At 31.4% G+C, this 24,094-nt stretch overlaps 2 protein-coding genes across 2 annotated transcripts; both read left to right on the top strand.

The window, feature by feature from the left end:
- The first annotated feature begins 3,647 nt into the window (after positions 1-3,647).
- On the top strand, positions 3,648-9,933 carry LOC120075107 (UDP-glycosyltransferase 76B1-like). Its single transcript, XM_039028279.2, has 2 exons — positions 3,648-4,270; positions 8,908-9,933. The coding sequence occupies exons 1-2, from the start codon at positions 3,787-3,789 to the stop codon at positions 9,765-9,767; spliced, it is 1,344 nt and encodes a 447-aa protein (XP_038884207.1). The 5' UTR covers positions 3,648-3,786; the 3' UTR covers positions 9,768-9,933.
- A 3,320-nt stretch (positions 9,934-13,253) lies between these two features.
- On the top strand, positions 13,254-13,916 carry LOC120076456 (17.3 kDa class I heat shock protein-like). Its single transcript, XM_039030291.2, has one exon. The coding sequence runs from the start codon at positions 13,306-13,308 to the stop codon at positions 13,780-13,782; it is 477 nt and encodes a 158-aa protein (XP_038886219.1). The 5' UTR covers positions 13,254-13,305; the 3' UTR covers positions 13,783-13,916.
- The last annotated feature ends 10,178 nt before the right edge of the window (positions 13,917-24,094 follow it).

The raw sequence follows: 24,094 nt of genomic DNA, 5'->3' as shown, positions 1-24,094 counted from the left end.
GTCAGCCATGTTAATGAAAGAGGGATTCTAGTTTTGGGTTACAACAAATTGGTGAACGTTGCAAGTAAGTTTGATGATCCAATGAAGCATAATAGCATTTGGTGTATAATATAATTTTGTTTGTTGCATGACCTAGTAGAAGGTACATATAACCAAATTGAAGGTATATTATAAATATCCATGGTAGTAGCATGACGTAATTTGTTGATTTTTTTAAATCTCAACTACAAGCTATTTGTGTGGTGTTAGGGTAATTAAACTTATTTTAACTAGTTTAAGTACAAGGTATTTGTATGAAAAAAATTTGAGGACTTATACGGGAGTTTTCAATATAAGAAAGTGTATTTGAGAGAGTCGATAACTCTCAATATACGAGTTATTAAGGATGAGATGATTGCGAGGAGATGAAAGGAGATTTCAACTTTTGGATTAAATTTGTTGCATTTAAATATTGTGTAATTCTGATTATTAGAAAGGGTATACTCGTCCATGTTTCTGTTACAAAATAATTATCGTATATTTTAATTACATATTTTACGTTTAGACATTTTTTGAATAAAAAATATTTTTAGATATATATTTTTTTCAATTTTCATTCTAAAATTAGACATTTATCTGGTTGTCCCATGATTTTAAAACAAACACAAACTTTTTATTTTACTTATTTATTTATTTTTAGTTTTTAGTTTTTTCCCACCTAAATTTGTGCAAGTATTTAACAAGCAAGAACCAAATTGATCCAATAAACCAAAAAATCTATAAAGCATTTGGCCAATAGGTTTAAGTTTTGGCTCCTTCTTCCATTTGTTTGTCGAGCTGAAGTGGTTGTTATGTATAAATTAACTATACAGAATCCTTTATTTTTAGTTGGCAAAACTAAACATCACAAAGAGCTATATTTAAGAGGATAAGTTTTAGGTTTCAAACTCGTGAAAGTCCACACCGTACCATCGTATCATTGGCTAATCAATCAAACATGATCATCAATTGTCCTAATCACTAATTCCTCTTGTACTAACTTCAAATACTATTGCAATATTGTCATTAGAGGATAAAACTAACGTCTCACAAAGGTTCAAAATAATTTTCTATATAAAAGGAGTTAGTAAAATAGGGTTCTTCGGCTATAATAATATACAATAATTTTCTATATAAAAGGAGTTAGTAAAATAGGGTTCTTCGGCTATAATAATATACAATAATTTTCTATATAACCAAGGGAATCTCACTTGACCTTCACTTGCCTCCGATGGTAAATATGTATTTTTGAGAAAGAGGTGACCAAAAGAACAATCAAAGTAACTCACAAACATAGTGCTTACCATAGGATCTCGATGCTTAAATCTGTTCAAAGTACTGAGTGTAGCAAGTTTTTAGGAAAAAAAAGATAAGCTTATTGTGAAGATATAATTGTGTATTTATCAGGGGTAAGCTTAAGATTTTTCTAATACTTTTTCGGATTGGATTAGGATGCCACCGAGGGATTGAGTTAGGGCCTGCAAAGAGAAAGCCATGTGGGGCATAAATTGACCCAATTGTATCATTCTAATAGTTTATTTGACATTGTTTTGGCTTTTTGGACCCATCTCGTACGAGTTCCGATGTTAGATCAAGTCAAACTCTCTCTATTTTAAGTTTACCCTTATGGTTATTTTTACTTTTAAGATTTATTTTTCTCAATTCAAAATTATCCATAACACTATTGAACAAACAAATCAAGTGAAAATGGACAAACACATGAAAAACAGGTAAGAAAAACAAGACTCGACTCATTGAATTTTCATCTTATGATACAGTAAATTTGTTCGAGCGCAACTTTAATAGATTCTAACTCCACATTTAAGCATCTCTTTTCACATTTTTTTAAACTATATATATATTTTTTAGTTTTTAAAATAACATTTTATTTTTCAATTAACTTAAAAAAAAATGTTTCAAAAGTTACACCATGTATGGTAACCATTCAGTATTTAGTTTTTATTTTTATTTTTTAAAAAATTAAGCATATTCCATTTAGTTTTTAGTTTTTATTTTTTTTAAAATTAAGCATATTTCATTTATATTTTTTACACTGATTTGCATCTTTTTCAGGTACAATGGTTGAATTCTTAGCCAAATTCCAAATTCCAAAAATAATTTTTTGAAAGATACCTTTTTTAGTTCTCAAAATTATGCTTAGTTTTTTTAAACCATTGGTGAAATGTAGATAACAAAGGAAGAAATTTTAAGATAGAAGTAGTATCCATAAACTTAATGTTTTAAAAAATGATTACCAAACGGGGCCTACATTTTTCTTTGGAAAATTTTCAAAAATAGAAAAAATGTCAAACTATTTACAGAAATAGCAAAAAGACATTGATAGACACTGATAGACTTCTATCAGCATCTTTCAGTGATAGACTTTTATCTGTTTCTATAATTGATAGACATGAATATACTTCTACCAGTCTCTATCGATGATAGATTTATATCGGTTTCTGTTATTGATAGACACTAATAGATTTCTATCAACGTCTATTAATGATAGATAAAAAAGGAGAAAGATGATTAAATTTTGCTATTATGTATAAATAGTTTTCTTTCCCGAAACATGGCTTGTAAATATTTATAAAGTAAATAATAAAACCAAGATTTTTCCATCGTGTGTATGAAACAATTGGGCCTTCGTCACAAGACTTCGGATACTGATCATATTGGGCCCCTAATAGAGCCTTTTCCTCTTTGCGATTTTTACAGCAAATCAATCATAATTTTATTTTTTTTTCTCTCTATAACGCATCGGAAGTAATTTACAATAAATTAAACCAAACCTTCTTTCAATTTTTAAGTAACTTAAAAAGTAAATTGTCGACTTATTTGCATTTTTCTCTTGCCCTCTCATTGGCAAACAATCGACAAGGTGTAAATTTTTAATTTTTTTTAGTACGAAAGATTTAAATCACAAATACCGTGATGATTAATACAAATTAGATATCAATAAAATTATGCTTTGGTATCAACCTACGTCTTGTAAGTAGTACAAAGTTTAACATCTAATATCCAATTAATCTTACGTTGACAAGTATCTAACCTGTTCCATGTACATATATATGTTGGGTCTCCTTCCATTTTTGCTAGTAACCCTAATATATATATATATAAAAAAGAGGTTATATTGAGCTTATCATTATAAATTCAATGGAGCATAACTTACAAATGTATGATGTTTACCCATTCAAATCTAACATTTAGGTCGCATTTGAAATTGTTTTGTCATGCACTAAAAATGATAAGGAAGAACTACTTTGATTTTGAATAAAATTGATTAAAAATACTTCATACTATGGAGATTTTGAATTTGTTAAAATAATTGAAAATATACCTTGAATCATTCAAAATCAATTTAACGAAATTGATGTCCAATCCAACCCCAAAAATTGAAGGTACAACAAATATGTTCTTAGTATATTTATTTACAAGACTAGAAACAATTATTTTTTTTTTTTTATTATTATTCTAATTTCATCCTCTTACTCATATAGTGCGTATTTGGAAACAAATATGTTTGGGGTTTCAATTACAATAGTCTATGTTTTTAGCTATTTGTTACAGTATTTCTATTCATCGTCCATTTCTTACTATGAAATTATAATATGTGTCCATTTCTTATTATGAAATAGAGGTTGAATTATTGTAACCTACCAACCGTAACAATGAAGTTAGTGTCCCGAACAATCTATTATATGATGGAGACAAGTACAAATAGAAGTGATTCCCTGTTGAAAGCAAAGCGGAGGAAAGTAAAAAATGGGGGAAAAGAAAGAAGAAGGCCGAAATATGAGAGTAATCCTTTTTCCTCTGCCGCTTGAAGGCCACACAAACCCAATGATTCACCTCGCCCATATCCTCTATTCAAAAGGCTTCTCCATCACAATCATACACACAACCCATCTCAATAACTCTCTCCTCCACCCTTCAAACCACCCCATCTTCACGTTCCGGTCAATTATTCCCGACGAGGCCGAAACCAGTGGCGGCGGAGGCGTTATAGAGCTCATAACTTCGTTGAACAGGCGGTGCGTCGAGGCGTTCCGGAAGTGCGTGGCGGAGCTGGTGGCTGACGGCGGCAAGATCGGGTGCGTGATCACGGATGCTCATTGGCACTTCACTCAGGACGTGGCTAACGAGTTTGGGATTCGGAGAATTGTTTTGAGAACTGCAAATATCTCTGCGTTTTTGGGATTGCTTGCTCTCCCTGCTTTGCGTCCAAATTATCTCTTGCCTTCTTCAGGTCATCTCATCCATTTCTTCTTTATCTTCATTCTTTCTTTTCTCCATCGCCCCAATTCATTTCACAACCTTTTTCCCTGCACGATTCTGGTGGTGATTAAACCTCCCACGTGAGTACTTTAACCTTTCGAGTACTTGATAAGCGTCGTGATTACTAAATACACATTTTTCATTCAAAATATTTTTATTAATTTATTAAATCCATAAATAAACAAACAAATAAAACATTTATTCAAGATATCTAAAAGTATTTTCAAAGAAACCCTTCCAAATATTAAAGAATTTTCTGTCTGACATTAAATTATAGTTTCAAAACATTCAAACGACTAAAAAAAATTATTTGAATTAATTACTACTAAATGCACATTTTCATTCAAAACATTCAAACTTGAATTGATGCTTCAAAACTTATGGGTAAATCAAGTTTAGTCCAAAATTCAGTGTCTGCTAAAGAATCAATCAACGAATCCAAAGAAAACTCATCAACAACTAACCAAATAATAAAGATCCCACAATCGGCAGCATCCGGCAAACGCACAATGACGAAGGCTAAAAAAAATATGAAAGTAATAGAGATTTTTCTCTCTAATTGACCTGCCTTTGAAATGAAGTGGAAGATTGTATTTATGGAGGAAAAATAATCCAAATTTTAAATTATTTGGGATTCCATAACTTTAGTAGATAGATTAGATTTCTTTTCTTGAATATTTCACTTTATCTAATTAGGTCTATTTTTTAAAAATCAATAACTAAAATAGTAGATCGATTATATTTCCTTTTTGAGTAATACATTTTCTCTAATTAAGAAATCCATATTCTAAGTAATTAGAATATCGATAATCTAATTTATTTGGGAATCCATATTCTAATTGAATTGGAAATATCACAATATAACTAAATTAGAAATTTCATAATCTAATTATTTTAAATTAAATCCAGATTTCTACTATCAACCCAATTTAAATTAACTATCTTCACTAATTTAGATCCAAACTCCAAAATTAAAAAGAATAAAATCTAAAACCACAATTTTTTTTTTCATTTTTAAATTTCAAATTCCTTTTAATTTCCAAAATCCTAATTCTTTTCTTTTTCTTTATTTTCAAACATTTATCCAAAATAATCCAAAAATTCCAAAGCTTTTATCAAATTAATCTTAAACCAATTAATTTCTTTAATTAACTTAATTTTGACTCCAAAATCAAAAGTAAAGGTAATATACATCAATAGTTGAGATAAATTGCATCATTCCAAATATTTAATCAATTTAAAATCACAAATTTCCCAAGTAAATTAACCCAATTTTTTCTTAAATTGAATTAAAATTCCAAAATATTCTTTACAAATATCTTTTAAATTAATTATCTTACCTCCCAAATTAAATTTTTAATTCCAATTTACCAAAATAATGTCCAAATATTTCAAAATTATATGAAAATTCAGGATGTTACACCAATATTATTGAGCCAAGTGCATTTTAGCATCTACAAACATATATTTACATATTATATTTCTTTTCCCAAAAAATATTGAGATTAAATATAAAATTTATTGAAAGACTAAAATTTTAAGATTTGAAAGTATAAAAACCTAAAATTAAACAAAAGTCCCTGGTTGAGGGGCAAAATAGTATTTTCCATGCTGATATACTGCAAATACAAATATGTAATTTAATGTAAGAGTGTTCAAATATCCCGACAAATCAAATAATTTAGACTATGAAGAGTTGAGTTGGAATAATTTTGTTCTTGAATTGGATCGGGTTCAATTTTTTTATTTTTATTGGATTAGGTTGGATCGTGGGTTGGTTAAAAAAAATTTGAATTGACTAAATCTAACCTGAATTTTATATATATTAATAATATATATACATTTTTGTTTAAAGTTTGATTACTTTGTATTGATTGCTTTGTGATTTTTTTTAATACTTTTCTTTTAAAATTGTCATGATATTTGTCTTTGTTTAACGTCAACAATAAATAGCATAGATTTTTAAAATTTAGTATTTGAATTTTATGGGATTTTAGTTATTAGTTATGTGTTGTATAGAAAATTTACATATTTTTAATTAAAAAGAAAAAATAAGTCCTAACCCAACAACCCAACCTAATTTGGATTGGGTTAAGTTGAATATTTTATTTGGGTCATTTGAGTTGTCAACCCAGTCAATCCGAATTTTCGGATTGGTCCTAAAAACATCTTCAATCCAATCGAACCCAACCCATGTACACCCGACTATATAAATTAATATTAGAGTTTATTCATTTGTTTTTCCTAAAATTCTATTTCTAAAAATTAGGTAAAAATACATTTTTAGTCTTTAAGTTTTAAGACTAGTTTCAATTTTCTAAGTACACAAGTTACAATTTTAGTTTTTTTCGTTTTGAGTTTGATTTCAATGATTGTTTTCAAATAAAGGAAAATAAGTCAAGTTATTTACAAATTATAATAAAATTTTACTATTTATTAGTAACAGACCGCGATAGACATCTAGAGTAATAGTGACATTTTGCTATATTTGAAAATATTTTCAGCAGTTTTATAATTTAAAAAAATTGTCTTGATTTTAGTTTAGTTTTTAGGCTTTAAAATGTTACAATTTTGCCATTGACATTTGAGTTTTGTTTCAACTTGGTTCTTAAATTTCAAAATTTACACTTTTAATCTTGAGTTTTTACTAAATACTCACTTCCAATCTTTAGTATTATGCAGTGAAATTTCTAAAAATTATCTTTAATGTTGAGAAATCAAGTCAACATTTCAATTTGATCATTAGATTTGAAGATTTACATTGCGAAGTTTCCTATATTCGTAACTTAAAAGATCCGACATAGATATTAGAGGTCTCACATATCTATAATATCTTGCACCGGTGTACATGAGTTGATTGAGTTGTGTTGGAAGGATTTTTTTTGTACCAATTCGAAAATTCGGATTGGTTGAGTTGACTATCCGAATGACCAATTGGGCTCCAACTCAACCCTTAAAATTCGAGTTAGATTGAGTTGGGTTGTTGGGTTATTTATTTATTTATTTTTTCTTTTTTAATACTTTTCTATTAACTTAAAATGCTTAAAGTTTTCTACACATATTAATAACTAAAATTTCATAAAACTCAAATATTAGATATCAAAATTCAAAATATCTATTACAAACTTCAAATACCATAAAAATATATATGAGTTATAATATTTATAAGTTATGATATATATTTTTTTAATAATATAAAAAATTTTAGTTGAATTGGATTAATCCGAATTTTTAAAAGTGTAACCCGAACCCAACTCAATCTGAAAAGGCATAAAAATTCAATCCAACCCAACTCGAAATTGAAAATAACCTATATCAATCCTTATAATTTAGATTGAATAGTCGAGATTGTTCGGATTGCTAGGTCATTTCAATACTCCTATAACTCGTTTAAATGCCTATAAGAGTAAATCATAAAAAATACACCTAAATTTTGTGCTTTCTTTTAAAAGTATCTCTGAGCATTTAACCTTATTTTAAAAGTACCTGTAAATTTTAAATGGTGCACTAATACCCTTAAACCAAAAAATATGTTAAAAAAATCTCAAAGTATTTTTTTTTTAAATTTTAATTATTATTATTAAATAAACTCGTAAACTTTCAAATTTCTATGAATGTCATTAAATTATAAATTAAAGTTAAAAAAACCAAACTGTTATATATGAACATAAACAATCAGCATTTTGTTTTAAAAATTATCGCTAAACTTTTAAAAATTGTATTAATACAATTTAACCTTTAAAAATAAGGTTAAAAAATATCCTCAACATTCGTATAAAGACAAAATCGTTTCCATTTTTCAATTACTCTTTCCACTCTGCTTCAAAAATTAACACTTTTTTATTTTTACTCATAAAGATTTTGTTAATCATTTTTTAATTTAAATTAGTTAATTTGTTGTGATTAGTTAAGGTGGTTTTCGATGATCGAATATGATATTTTTTTGTTGGATTCTTGTATTTTGTGATTCATTGTTATGTGGAGTTTTAAGTAAAGATTTTGATTGTCACTTTGTGAGATTTTGAGGATTTTGTGTTTAATTTAAAATTTTGGATTTTGTTCAATTGCTAAGAAAATTAGCATAAGAATTGGAGAAATAGAAGTAAGAATGAGTGTATTTATGACAAAAAATGATGATATCTATATGAATTATTTTCAAACTGGTTCTTTTCCTTTTCCTATTCAAGATAACTTCAAAGAATTTGACTATACTAACAATATAAGAACTTTTTATAACTTGTTTTTTTTTTTTTTGTAAAGTCAAGAGTATTAATGTAACCATTAAAAGTTTGGAAATATTAAAACAAGTACCAACGATTTTTGTCCATATATCAATGATAAAAATATTTTCTTTAAAGTTTAACAAGTATAAAGGTGTGTGATCGCAAAGTGCGGGTGCGATCTTTTTTTTTTTTTTTTTAATTTTATTAACAGTACATCAATACAATTCTATTTTGGTTGAATGATCACTCATTTCCTTACTCATTTTTATAGATTTTTGCATATTTTGTTCCGACCATACTTATAAAAACAGCAAAATATTAAAGCATATTTGGTCTTAGAAAGTTTAAACTTAGATGAACATTGTGTCTAAATTCAACATTGCAGAAACAAGTTTGGAAGATCCAGTACCCGATTTCCTACACCTCAGATTCAAAGACCTGCCGGCGATGAAGGACCAAAATCCCCATCTCATTGACCAACTCTTATCTTCCATCTTCATTCAAACCAAAGCTTCCTCAGCCATCATCTTCAACTCCTTTAACGACCTCGAACTCGACCCCCTTCTCAAATGCCGCCAACTCTTCAACCGCATCCCAATTTTCCCACTCGGACCTTTTCACAAACAACTTCCACTCACTCCTCAACCCCACTCCTCCCTCTCTTGGCTCAACTCAAAAACCCCCAAGTCCGTCCTCTACGTCAGCTTCGGCACCCTCGCCGCCGTTGACCCCCACGAGTTCCTCGAGATCGCGTGGGGCCTGGCCAACTCCACTCACCCCTTCTTGTGGGTGGTCCGCCCCGGCATGGTCAGTGGGTTCGAATGGCTCGAGCCGCTACCGGATGGGTTCGAGGAGATGGTGGGTGAACGAGGGTTGATCGTGAAATGGGCGCCGCAGAGGGAGGTGCTGGCGCATCCGGCGATTGGGGGATTTTGGACTCACAGCGGCTGGAACTCGACGATTGAGAGTTTATGTGAAGGGGTTCCGATGTTGTGTTATCCTTGCTTTGGAGATCAGAAGGCTAATGCCAGATATGTCACCCACGTTTGGAGAATTGGAGTGATGTTGGGTGATAAACTGGAGAGAGGGGAAATTGAAAAGGGGATTTTGAAGTTAATGGCAGAGAAGGAAAATGGTGAAATTATGAAGAGGATTAAGGATTTGAAGGAGAAGGCTGAGTCCTGTATCGAAGAAGGAGGTTCTACATTCAAATCACTAGAGAATTTAGTCAATTTTATCCTTTAAAAAATAAGTCTTAAGCTGGAAATACGGGGCTGTTTTGAATATCTTGAATTTATACATCACTTTAAACGACCAAATATGGAATATTGTGTTATACAAACTCTAGAAGCACTGCTCAATCTATAATATGATATTATTCTTCTTTAATAATAATTTGCTTTCTCCTAAATATGTAGACATTTTTATATATGGATACGAGATAAATATGATACATCAATTTCTAAAATATCTTTTTTTTAAAAAATCTAAGGTATATGAAAATTTAACATAAAGACACGAAATGCAATATATTAAAGCATAAAATGTCAAATTAATGATAATAATATAAAATATAATACAAAATGAAAAAAAAAACAACTACTGTAGTACATACTCCTTCCAATCATTATTTGACACGTTATTAAATGATTTATTAATTTATTATTTATTTATTTTGTGGACCCCACATAATTCTTTACTACTATTATTGTAACAAGCAAGGAAGGAAATAATATGAAAAATGTAGCCCTATAAATTTTCTCATACAAAAAAATACAATAACAAAAATGGTTGGTGGAGCATTGAAATCATATTAATAAAAAAAGAAGATGACTAAAGGGAGAAGTATGAAGATAAATAAAAAAAACTTATTCGTTGAATTGTTGAAGATAATCAAATATGTCATTTTTTATGTGGCTTTGTGGAGATTCAGACGTGAAATCACGTATCATATACTACATCACAGATTACATGATTTCTCTATTGTTTTGTTTACGATGTATTAACAATAATCATACCATGTGTTTGGCTGAGCTTGAGTTTCTTTTTTTCTTTTAGTACAATTGGAGGTAGAAAAAATTCGAATAAGAGACCTCGTGGTTACTGAGGGTCTGTTTAGTAGAGAATCTGAAAACAGAAATTTGAAAATAAGGGATTAAATGAAAACAAAGTCGTATTTTATGTTTTCAAATATGTGTTTGGTGCAGAATTCAAAAATTGGATTATAATTTAAATAGTTATAATTACCCACTAAATATTAGTTGACAATAAATTATTATTAATTTATTTATGACATGTTGTTCATAATGTCATAAACCTCACAGTCTGTAAGCATTAAACATATTCTATTCACAATAAATATATTATTGAGATTTCTTTCAATAAAGATGTTATTGAATTGCATTCATTCCGAAATCCAATAAACTAACCCATGGATATAACATGAATACTTAAACTTTATGTAGAGACATAAAAGAGGATCAAATTTTAGTATATAGCCAAAAGGTCTATAAGTATATAAATAGGGTTGGGTACCTTATTCTAGAGACACTATGAATGTGACCCGCTTTGTATATTGATACAAATGATGTGATCCCAAAGTCGTTCATATGGAGACATGTAAGTGGGGATATTCTATAAAAAAAATGTTTTGTATAAAACCGGACTACGAAATAGTCGTTTTTTCTTTGTAACGACCGTTTATTGTTAAAACTGACTATTTCAATTTGATGACCTAAGGTAATTCGATTTTAATCTTGAGCTAACTATGAACTCATGTTATTCAGGATTATTCTTTAATTTGCATAGATGAGAGTGGTTCAACATCATTGTTCAATAAACCTCCCATTTTCGGGGTAAGACCGGATAGATAGCTGGGGACATAATCCTGCAAGATGAAATTCACTCCTACCTGTCTTAGAGTCAGCAGATAGGTTGTTCCCTTAACTACTGATTCCTGGTCTTGAGCAAAGGGGCCCATCCTCTCGTAGCTGAAAGGGAATCAATTTATTGATAGGACCATAAACCAATTGTTCCTGGAATCAATTTATTGATAGGACCATAAAGCAATTGTTCCTTAGAGGATCAGTGGAGACTTAAGGAGCAAGATGTATTATAGAAGTAAAACAATAATTTTGACCTAGCTGACTGATTATGGTTAAATCAAGTGGACAGAAATATATCTATAGTGAAGAGAATGCAACTACTGAGCTATAGTGGTATGTCTCGGTAGTTAACGAATTGTGATTAATTCGATTTAAAGAGTTTAGTCAAGGATTAAACCGTAGAATAGTGTGTTGAGAGAATTTGGAATATTCAAACTCGGTTTAGGGTTTGGATTATTTTTTATGTTTAATTGTCGAATTAAACGTTAAGGTTTTAGAGAGTTGTCAATATTTAAATATGATTTGAATATTTAATGAGGTGTTATATTAATTTAATATTTGATATTAAATTAAATTAATTAAATTAGTTTAATTAATTATCCAAATTAATTTATTAAAATTTGAATTTATGGAATTCAAAATTTTAAAATTGGTTAACTAAAATTCGAATTTATGCCATTCAAAATTATAAAATTTATTTAATTAAAATTAATTTAAAATTTAAATTTTAAAATAATTTTATATTTAAATTAAATCAATTTTATGAATTAAATAAATGAGATTTAATGGAAAGTGGGATAATCCCACAATTTTCATTAAATTCACCTTATGCCACTCAATTTTTAATGGAAAATTGAGTGGCTTCATCTCTTTTAATCTAATTTGCATGGATTAGAGTTATAAATTGAGGTTGACTCCAATAAAAATTGAAATCTAAAAAGAAAAAACTAGTTTTTCTTTCTTTATTTCTCAAAATCCACACAAATTTCTTCTCAATTTGAGTTCCACCACTCAATCTAAGGCTTGGGGATAATAGAGAAGACTTATGTAGTTGTCTACTTCAAGGATAGAAGAAAAATTTCATGGTGATTTCAAGTAATTAGGAGAATTCATCAAAAGTATGATTCTGAAACACATTAATGGATAAAACTATGAACATGCTAGCTAAATGCCTAAAATTGATGTAGTTAGAGTGTTTGGATCCTTAATTGCTTCTGTATGTTGAATGTAACTTCACCACATGTTTTATGTTAAAAAAAATTATATAATTATTGTTTTATAATATCATATTATTTATAGGAAAAATTGAAATCTTAATCCTATGACTTGATCGAGTAAGTTAAAGTTTTTATGGTTTATAATAAGAATTAATGGCCTATGACTCTGATAAAAACTTCATAATAAATAGATTTAACAAACCATAGAGACTATATACTAGTTATATCAAACACTAAAAACGAAATTCTAAATTTTAAAATGACTAATTTTATCTGCAAACTTAGAATTAATAGGATTCGAATGACCTATCAAATTATATTAGCTGAATTCAATGAATTTAAAAATATAAAACAAAATTTAAATGGTAAACCATACAGATCACAATATGCTTGGATGCCAATTAACTTAATGGCAGCCTAACTTTGAGGTTTTTTTTTTTGTCTACTTGTGATATTTGCATCAAGATGATCTATCCATCGAGAAACAAACAAATAATTCAAAGTAGAAGTAAAGGGACTTGACAAGTAGCACATCGAATTTGACACATGTAAGACACTTGTAGAGTTCTCTCAGATCAAACAAATCTCATCCTTCTTTCTCCTACACTATAAATATACCTTTCGTCTGTATCACCGTTTAAGAAGCAACCCATCTAGCAATTTTTTCAAGTGAAGACGGCGATGTCGTTGATCCCAAGTTTTTTCAGCGGCCGGCGGAGCAACGTGTTCGATCCATTGTCTTTGGATATATGGGATCCATTAGAAATGATGCAGTTTCCAGGGACTCTGGCGAACACCCCATCCTCCGGGGAAACGACGGCAATTGCAAACACTCGAATAGATTGGAAAGAGACGCCGGAGGCTCACATACTGAAGGCGGATCTGCCGGGGCTGAAGAAGGAGGAAGTGAAAGTGGAGGTTGAGGAAGGGAGAGTTGTGCAGATAAGTGGGGAGAGGAGCAAAGAAGAGGAGGAGAGGAATGAGAAATGGCACAGAGTGGAGCGGAGCATGGGGAAGTTTATGCGGCGGTTCCGGCTGCCGGAGAATGCGAAAATGGATGAGATTAAGGCGAATATGGAGAATGGAGTGTTGACTGTGACGGTGCCTAAACAGGAGGAGAGGAAGCCACAAGTTAAGGCCATCGATATCGCGGGATAGAGTTGTTGTTGCGCAGTGGCTTTGGTAAATGTCAAATAAAGAAGGCTTTCGCGTGTGTTTGTGTAATGTAAATATGGAGTAACTGCTGTTTGTTTGTTCCTTTTTTTCTGGTTTTCTGGTGCTTCAAGAAACTAAAAAACAATCTTGTATCAGATATGATAAAGCTTATATATGTTTATTAACTTTTTATTTTTTATGGGTTAGCTGCCGAATAAGAATTTCAGATTAAAATATATTTTACCATTAATATTTTCAGATACTGTCAAATATCCATTTTTAGTTACAGTACACTCGCTGGATATTGAAGGTTAATGTCTGATAATTTCTATTGAAATTAGTTATTAAAAGAAAATTTAAGAAACTATTTAGGAAAATATTGTTGTTTTCAAATTATTTGTAAAAATATTATTGTTGTTTTTTTTTTTTTAAATAAGTGGAGGTTGAAAATTAAATTTAGATGGGTCGATCTTTACATTTGTACGTCGAACTTTGAATCTTCGACCTTCAAACTTTGAATCCTCGACCTTGTCCTATGAGTCTGTTTAATTATCATTCTGGAGACCTATGAATTTGTTTAATTATTATTCTGGAGACCTTCCTCATAATTATTTGATGTGGAGAGAACGAAAGATCTTCTCATTTCGGAGACTTTTTGGAGACCTTTCTCATAAGATGTGTTAAAAATAATTTTGTATTGGAAGAGAACAAAAGAGGGAGGAGAGAGTGAGATTTTGAGAGGTGAGGGAGCGAGATTTTGAGCAAGATCTTGAGAGTGAGATCGATATTTTGGGCGAGAGCGAGATATCTGTATAATTTTTTTTTTTAATACACATTCCTTTCTTTCTTTTTTTTTTTTATTTTCCATTCTATAAAATAAATTTTAAAAATATTTTATTATTATTTATAATTAAAAAAAAATCAAAATCTTTTTTTTTAATACACATTCCTTTCTTTCTTTTTTTTTTTATTTTCCATTCTATAAAATAAATTTTAAAAATATTTTATTATTATTTATAATTAAAAAAAAAATCAAAATCTTTGTACCAAATGTACAAAAGGAATACAAGATCATTATTATAAAATCTTTTAAACTATTGACTTCACTATTGTAATTAAAATCTTTATATCAATAATACAGTCTTATTTATAGATTTGCATGTGAAGGTATGTGAAGGTTGTGAAGGTTTTGAGTGTTGATTTGATTTATTATGTTTCTAAATTATTATCTAAAATATGTAAATTTGAATATTGAAGTTTTTTTTATCTAACTTTTTAGATTTAGACTATCTGATGTTATTATTTATGTCAGTGACATTTGAAAGCTTCTAGATCAAAATAATTACTATTCATAATATATAAAAAGAATAAATTAAAAAATATCTCATAAAAAAAAAAAAATGTAAATTAAATATCTCATTTATATAAAAATAATTACAAAAATCAATATGTCCCATAAGACGGACGTCATCGATTTCGAGCTGGTTATCGTCGACGACTTTGAACTTGAGGTTGCTCGGGTTCTTCTTGATGTTGCTCTGGTACCTCTGCAGGCGCTTCATAATATAAATATTCATTATGCTCTCCATGACCCCGATCATGTTCATGCACGTATGAAGATGAAGGACCAACCTCTGAGTCATAATGTTCTGAACCAAATGCTGGCATCATCATCATCAGACTAACATAATCAGTTTGACTCTATGTCTGCATCATAGGGGTAACTCTTTCACATTATGTGTAACCTTATCAAACTCATCCTCTTCTCGAACAGGTCCTCTACGTCTAGGAGCTGGTGGAGGAACAATAGGTATATTGTACATATAATGAATTTCCTCCATATAGCTTTGGTTGTCACTACATATAGCAAGAACCTGGTTCGGATCATTCGCAACCTCACGGAGTCTATGGTTGTTCGATCTCTGTGAATTATAAAACAATTAGACAATATTTAAAATAAATTTAAATTAAAAACAATTAGATAATATTCATTTACTAGATGACCCACAACTGCTCCCGGACGAGTGACGTAGCGCCTTGTGATATTATTATACCAATGAATATATTCTGGAGTGACATATGTGTCAAACTGTTCAAGAGAAACCTCCACTACAATAAACCTTGCACGATAGTGCCATCGCACTACCAAATGTGCAATTTTTTCGGACCAATCTCCAGTCCTTAGGTCAATATCATGCAGTACGGGTTCAGTATTACAAGGCGATGGGACATTCTGCTAAAAACCAAATTGTCTCATTACCCTGTCAGGAAGATGCCACTCACCAATATGAAAACATATGAGAGGACTCATCGTCTGCCATATGTTTTGACCATTCGTACAAAAATTAGGCAAAGTATGCATAATAATTTTGTATGGCTCCCAAATAACCTGAAATACAAAATATTATATTAGAGAATATTAAAGACAAATACAATAAAAATGTGTATAAAATAATCAATTAGGTTTAGTGTAATGTACCTGTTCAGGTTGAAGCAGATCAAACATATATCTATACTGGCTAACTACATGTGTGGCTGTCCTAGTCACACAATATTTGTCTCCCCACCTAAAATTTTAAATTGATAATTTAGAATTTAAATTAACTAGATCAGTGATATAAAAATTAAATTGAATTAAAACAACATACTGAGAACCGTAGGCTCGTCCAACTAACTGAGCGTCATTAACATGTTGTAGCTGTGGAGCCATTATTGGAAATCGCTCCCAAGCCCATAGTTGCAAAAGTATGAGAGGCCCAGCTATCTCTCGAACCTCAGGTCTTGTTGCTTTGTATAGTTGTCTATACAACCATGCCAAGCATGCTCCATCCCACGAATACCGCCCCGCATCATGGAGGTTAGCTAATAGTGGTAGGAACATCAAGTGAACAAAATGACTTGATTTATCTGAAAACAGACTTCCACCCATCATTTGTAGTATATATGCTTGCGCATATCTTATGAAGGTTTCCTTGTCTGCATCATCTGTGAGCTCACGAAATTGTGTTCCTAACCATATTAAACTTAACCTTGATCCTTTAATCTTGTCGGTAGGGGGGTCGCACCGAGGTACAGTTGACAAACTTCTAACCAGTCATCGTACGTCACTCCGGTGTCTGACTCACCGTCAACAGGTAACCCCAACAACACTTATATGTCTTGTAGAATGATAGTGCACTCTTCAACAGACATATGGAATGTATGCGTCTGGGGCCTCCATCTCTCGACCAAGGCTGTGATTAGATGCCAGTCTAACTGAATAAATCATAATCTAGCAATCTCATAGAATCTAGATGTACGCAGTAGCGGTAGTATTCGAGGGTGGAGCGGGATAGTGCATTGGAGAACTGCCTCTCGACGATTGCAAGATATTTTCTCCAGTAGTACGATCTCGCCATACAACAGATGATCGATGAATAGACTGGTCGTACAAAACATCGGGATCAACAGGTCTTGGGTTTAAAGCCATGATCTGAAAAAAAAATATTTATTTCTCAATTAAAAAAATATTTGTTTCTCAATTAGAAGAATAATGTACAACTCAATTAGAAGAATAATATACAACTTAATTAGAAGAATAATGTACAACTTAATTAAAAGAATAATGTACAACTTTATAATAAAAAAAATTGAATATACAATAAATTTATTTACTTTCAGTAGAAATATATATATATATATATATATATATATACACATGACCAATGAGAAAAAAAGCTAGTAATCATTAATGAAAAAATAACAACAATAACAAAATTTTGAATTGTAAGAGAGAGCGAGATTGAGAGCGAGATTGTAAGAGAGAGCGAGATTGAGAGAGCGAGATTGTAAGAGAAAGCGAGATTGAGAGCGAGATTGTAGAAGAGCGAGACGCATACATTCCATAGACGTTGGAGATTGTCCCATCTTACAATCTCGCTTTCAATCTCACTCTCTCCTACAATCTCGCTCTCAATCTCGCTCTCTCTTACAATCTGCTTCACCCACATATCTTCCTTGTCGAGGGTTGAAGTTTCGACTTATGTATGTTGAAACTTCAACCCTCGACAACCCTAATTTACTTATTGTTTCCAAGTTTTTGTTTGTTTGTCGAGTTCTCAACTTTCGACCTCTACATTAGTTGAATCCTCAACCCTCGACTTCTAGCCTCGAACTCCCAAAACAACCATATTTCTCTAATAAGTTTCAAAACAACAATATTTCTCTAATAAGTTTTGGAAACAATAATATTAATATTAAAGGTCCTAGTAGAATGACTTTAAAAAATAAAATTTAACAAATACAAAATTGACGATCACAATTTAATAAATACAAAATACAAAATTAAATTAAATAAATATAAAATAAAATTTAACAAATACAAAATTCAAATGATTTGTTTAGTTGTTATTTGATAAAAGTAAAAACAATTCATTCAAATTGAGGAAATTTTAAAAACAAAAACAGATTCCAAAGATTTAAGAAAAATGTCATTACTATTTTTGGTGGTTTTTTTTTTTTTTTTTTTTGCCCTTCAGTCAACAAATAGAAGAGGGAAAAAGAAGTGGTTGTTGGAGAGCGTTGGGTGCATGGGAGAAAGAAGTAGTTGTTGGAGAGAGTTTGGTGCATTTATTAAAGAGTGAAATTAATTTGAATGTTAGTTGAAAGTAAGTAGCAGTGGGTAGTAAAGTCAAGTAAATAGAAATAGTAAAGTCAAGTAAATAGAAATACTAAAAAAACAATGAACCAAATATGACAAATATGGCAGTAGAATGAACCAAATATGACAGTAGAATGAACCAACAAAAATGACAGTAGAATGAATTTGAGCATATAAGATAAGATCGGTCCTTGGAAGAATCCAAAAAAAACAATGAACAAAATCATCATATCAAATTTTTGTAAAACTAAAAAGTAAGCTACGAACTGGAAAAAAATATTTATGTAATATAACACAAAAACTCTATTAAATTAGCTACAAAATTTGAAATGAAAATCATATTAGGATGAGCGAGATCAAGTATTTCTTTAACAAACTGTCTTCCTAGCGATGCTTACTTTACCAGCGAGATTTAGCCCATATTTCTAGCGAGATTCCCTTCTAGAGCGAGATCCTATTCCCTTCTAGAGCGAGATCCTCATCACAAAATTAGCAAGATTTCATTTTAGAGTGAGATTCTCATCACAAAATTAGCGAGATTTCACTTATCGAAGGTTGAAGTTTCGACTTATGTATGTCAAAACTTCAACCTTCGACAACCCTTTAGTTTCCAAGTTTTTCTTTGTTTGTCGAGTTCTCAACGTTTGATTAATGTTCGATCTATGTATGTCAAAACTTCAACTTTCGACAACTCTAATATACATATTGTTTCCAAGTTTTTCTTTGTTTATCGAGTTCTCAAACCTCTACATTAATCGAATCCTCAACCCTCGACTTCTAGCAAAACAACAATATTTCTCTAATAAGTTTCAAAACAACCTTATTTCCCTAATAAGTTTTGAAAACAACCATATTAATATAAAAGGTCCTAGTTTTGAGGGGATAAAAAAGAGAGTTTTGAGTAGGTAAAAAAAGGGTTTTAATAACCCATAGGTTTTCTTTATGGGCTTAACAAACATAGGTAATAAATACCCACCCAACTCAATAACTCATACTCATTTATCAAACATCTCCTTAGTAATATTAATTACCTACTATAGTAACAATTTTTTATGACAATTTTTTTATTATCAATAAATGATTTTCTGTAATATTTATCTTGAGAGTGAAAATTTACATACATTGACATTTATTTATAGTCATTATGGATTAATGACAGTATTTTGATGCCAAAACAGATACATTTCATGACATATATGTTTCCTCTAACGTGTTTATAATGATGGGTAATTATTTGTTTCATTCCTAATATTACACCTATGTTTACGCCTATGTTTTCTGTTATAATTTTGATAGATACATACAAACATAAATATGAACTTTCATATATAATAAAGTGTTGGTATCTTTTATACAAAGAAACTATATACAAGGAAACTAGTAATTAAATCTTGGTAAGTTATTTACAAAGAAACTAAATACAATAAGTTTTGTTAAAAAAGTTTCTCATTATCCCAACAAAGAAAAATATATATACATAACTTACTAGGCGGTTTTTTCATTTCAATAAATTTGTGCAAGACCTATTTAAAAAAATATTCATTTTAGAATTCAACCCAATACATCAATGTCAATAATAATTATTATATTTGCAAGATAAATATATACCTTCTTAATGTTTACAAATATTTCTCTTAGCATACACTGAATACTAAAACACACAACATACAAACATAAAATAGACAAACCGAAAGTAGAATTATACTTGATGTGTTATTAAAAGAACATCCAAGTGCTCCTAAATAATAATTTCAAGGTTTAAAGGTTAAAACTCAATACTAAAACCTTCGTGCAAGTTGAGAGGTGTTCAAAAGAATTTACCAACAATTTACTACAAGAATTAGATGTCTAATTAGAGCGTCTCTCATAAAGCATAAACTAGAGAAATTAAAAATAAATGAATCATACCTAAAACAAGATTACACAAAGCATAAACGTATATTTACACAAACACCAAAGCATGAAGCAAACCTATTTGTGTCTAGAAAATAGCAAAGAGATTATTTTAAAACAACAAATTTGATTATCAAAACCAACAACAAAGTACCAAAACATAATATTATAACTGTAAAAAAACTTTAAAATGCCGAAACGTCACATGTTCTCTCAAAACCAATTTGAAGTGTTTTCCCAAAAGTGTTTAAGTGACAATTAACCTAACTAAAAATGCTCAACCTGAGAAAACATGTAATCAATTTCATATCAACCACTACAATATGAAATTTGTGTGTTTTGAGTTTACAACTAAGGAGATTTAAGAGAGAGATTTTTGTTCAAGAAACCACGGGTAATATGACCAAAGGAAGTGACGATCTTGTTACAGTTATAAAAATTCCAAAAAGCTTTTTATCAACTTCGAGTTTAGTTTTCATTTGTTCTGCACTAACCTTTAATAAATTTTGGCAATCTTTTTTACCTTAATTCAGCTACCCCAGCTCACCAGCAAGTGTTGAAGACCAGGCCGATATGAAATATTGAAATTCAACAGACCAAAAGAGCAGATTCTGAATCATCTAAAACAACCAAGAAAAAGAAAAAGTGTAACAAGAAGAACTTACCCACAAAGAAAGGTGGCTTCATAGGAGGATCAAAACCGTTCAGGTATAGTACCAACCTTTATCATCATTAGGAGCTTCAAAATCTCTAGCAAAGACTGTGAACAATTCCAATTTTCTCGAAATCAATAACCTACTTCGATTATGCGATAACACATTACTTAAGTCATAATTAATATTATTAATTATAGCTTAAATAAAACATAGAGAATGATGCTAAACATACGTACACACCAAGTAGAGTCCACTTACCTAAACCTTTACTAAATAAATCCAAACAGTTCCTTAAAACACCAATTAGAACTCTTCGAATTAGTTTGAAACAACTACAAATAAAACCAAAAGGTTAAAAACTAGTCATAAGCAGTTTATCTGAGTCAAAAGGTATACAAAGTAAGTGATTACGTATTAAAAGCCGTCAATGTGCACGACATACTTCTAAACAAATATCAATATACATTAATATATTAATATTGCAACAAAACATCTAATTGACAATAAGTCAAGTTATGAACCAAACATAACAGTTAGAAAGAATTTTGTAATGGGTGATTTTTTTGCATAGTAATGCTAATTGGAAACCCTTTTTCTAACCCTTGGCTTTTTAAGTAATCTCCCATCTTCTATATATGCCTTTCTATCTAATATAATTCTAAATGGCTTATCAAAGAATAAATAATAGATGATATGAGAGAATGTACTCTAAATGATTGAGAAAGTTGTGAGCCTTGAACACTATCGAGGGGCTAGATAAAAGAATAGTGTAAACGATAGAGAGAAATGAAGGCTAAACGATCGTTGTCAAAAGACCAAACGATCGTTGTCAAATATCTAAACGATCGTTGTCAAATATCTAAACGACAAAGGCAAGCGTCTACCCGATAGAGGTAAGAGTGTAGACGATAGGGTAAGAGACTGCATGACTAGGTTGAGCATGTAGGCGATAAGGAAGATGCTACACGATGGAGAGTACACAATAGGAAGTAAACGATAGAGACGATTGATTAGCAACACGATAAGTAGAGAGAATAAATGATAGAAGAAATGTATTAAACGATCGGCCTTCAACAATTGTTATGGCCCGTCGTGTAGCACTATTTATTAACATATAAAATGCAACATGACATAGTTTCAATGGTCCAACATAACAACCATGAAAGAGAAAACACAAAATAACAGCCAAATAGTGGAACCTAAAAGCTGAAGAAAAAGCAGAAAAACGAATAAAAATTTGTTATATTTTCAGCAGATGTGACACTCATTTATCATCCCCTGCAAGCGAACGAGGAGCTGCCGAAACTATAAGCTTGGTCTTCAAACTGAGAAAGCGAGGACTTGGTAAGGCTTTTGTCATGATGTCTGCCAGCTGATCCTCAGAGGGGAGGAATCTGACTGAAAGCTATTGGAAGCAACCTTTTCTTTGAGGAAGTGAAGATCAATCTCAAGATTTTTTGTCCCGTTGTGAAGTACAGGATTGGCGGCCATGTATGTGGCACTGAGGTTGTCACAGAGCAGCAGAGGGGTGAAGATGCGATTGACACCAATTTCAGTGAGAACTAATTGGATCCATAGTACCTTAGCGGCAACATTGGACATACCACAATATTCTGATTCGAAACTGGATCGAGAGACTACCTTTTGCTTGGAGGAGCTCTATGAGATAAGGCTGGAACCAAGAAAGACACAGAATCCACTCGTGTTTCATCTGTCATTTGGGCAGCTGGCCCAATCGGAATCTGTGTAGAAAGTTAAGGTCAAAATAGGGGACTTGGTTAGAAGAATACCATGATTGGTCGTGCCTCTGAGGTACCGAATGAGGCGTTTGTCTGCTTGAAGACGTGAAGTTGTTAGGGCGTGCATGAACTGACAGAGCTTATTGACACTAAAGCTGATGTCTGGTCTGGTCAGTGTACAATATTGGAGGGCACCGACTAAACTTCTATATTCAGAGGGGTTGTCCAGAGATTATCCATCAGTGAGGGACAACGAGGCGCCAACGGCCATTGGAGAGTGAATTGGCTTGTAGTTAGTGAGTTGTGCACGTTCAAGTAGACTATGAATGTACTTGGACTGAGACAAATGTAAGTGATCGGATGAGCGAGCCACTAAATGCCAAGGAAAAATGATAGATCACCTAGATCTTTAAGTGAAAATTGAGTGTTTAAACAAGTAATGAAGTGTTGAATAGTGGCAGAACTATTGCCGGTTACAATAATGTCATCAACATAAATGAAAAAGATAATTAATGTATGTGAGTTGTGGAAAATGAACATAGATGTATCAGATTTCGCATTGGAGAAGCCCCATTGTATCAGACAGGTACTGAGCTTTGAGAACCATGCGTGAGGACTCTGCTTGAGGCCATACAATGCCTTGTGCAAAAGTAACACATGATCAGGGTGTTGATAACTTATGAAACCAGGTGGTTGCTTGATGTATACTTCCTTAGATAAGTCACCATTAAGGAAGGCATTGTGTACGTCAAGTTGCGGAATGATCTAGTTATGAGACAGGGTAATTAACAGAACAAGCCGAATGGTAGTAGGCTTGACAACTGGACTAAAGGTCTCAAAGTAATCGATGCCATAGTCTTGGTTGAAACCTTGAGCAACCAAACAAGCCTTGAAACGAGTAATCTCACCTGATAGAGTTTGTTTGAGTCTGAACTCCCATTTGCTGTCAATTACCTTGCGATCCTTGGGCAGAGGTGTGAGAGACCATGTATTATTTTTTATGAGGGCTTCATATTCCTCAAGCATTGCTTGCTTCCATCTTGGATGAAGGAGGGCTTCCTTGTAGGATCGTGGTTCTGTTTTGTCCAAGTCAGTAACCTCGGACAACCAAGCCTTTGGTTTAAAAATGCCCATTTTTTATCGTGTAATCATGGGGTGGTTATTGGTTGTGAGGGGTAGGGATGGTGGTGGTTCTGAGGTGATAGGAAGGTTTGGGTGTGAGGAAGGAGCGGGAATTGGAAGAGTAGATATGGGTGGTGGTGAGAGAGAGGGAATAATGGGAGCTGGTGGAATGGTTGATGATTCAGATGATTGGGGAAGATGGAGAGTGGGTTGGTTGAATGGTGTAGGGTCAGATGTGGGTTGGGGGGATGAAGATGGGATGGAAG

The sequence above is a fragment of the Benincasa hispida genome, chromosome 4 (assembly GCF_027475165.1).
Source record: "Benincasa hispida cultivar pf3 chromosome 4, pf3_genome.v1.1, whole genome shotgun sequence".
In the NCBI taxonomy this organism is placed as follows: Eukaryota; Viridiplantae; Streptophyta; class Magnoliopsida; order Cucurbitales; family Cucurbitaceae; genus Benincasa; species Benincasa hispida.
Note: the sequence above shows the minus strand (reverse complement) of the source record. Positions and strands in the feature narration are given on the sequence as shown.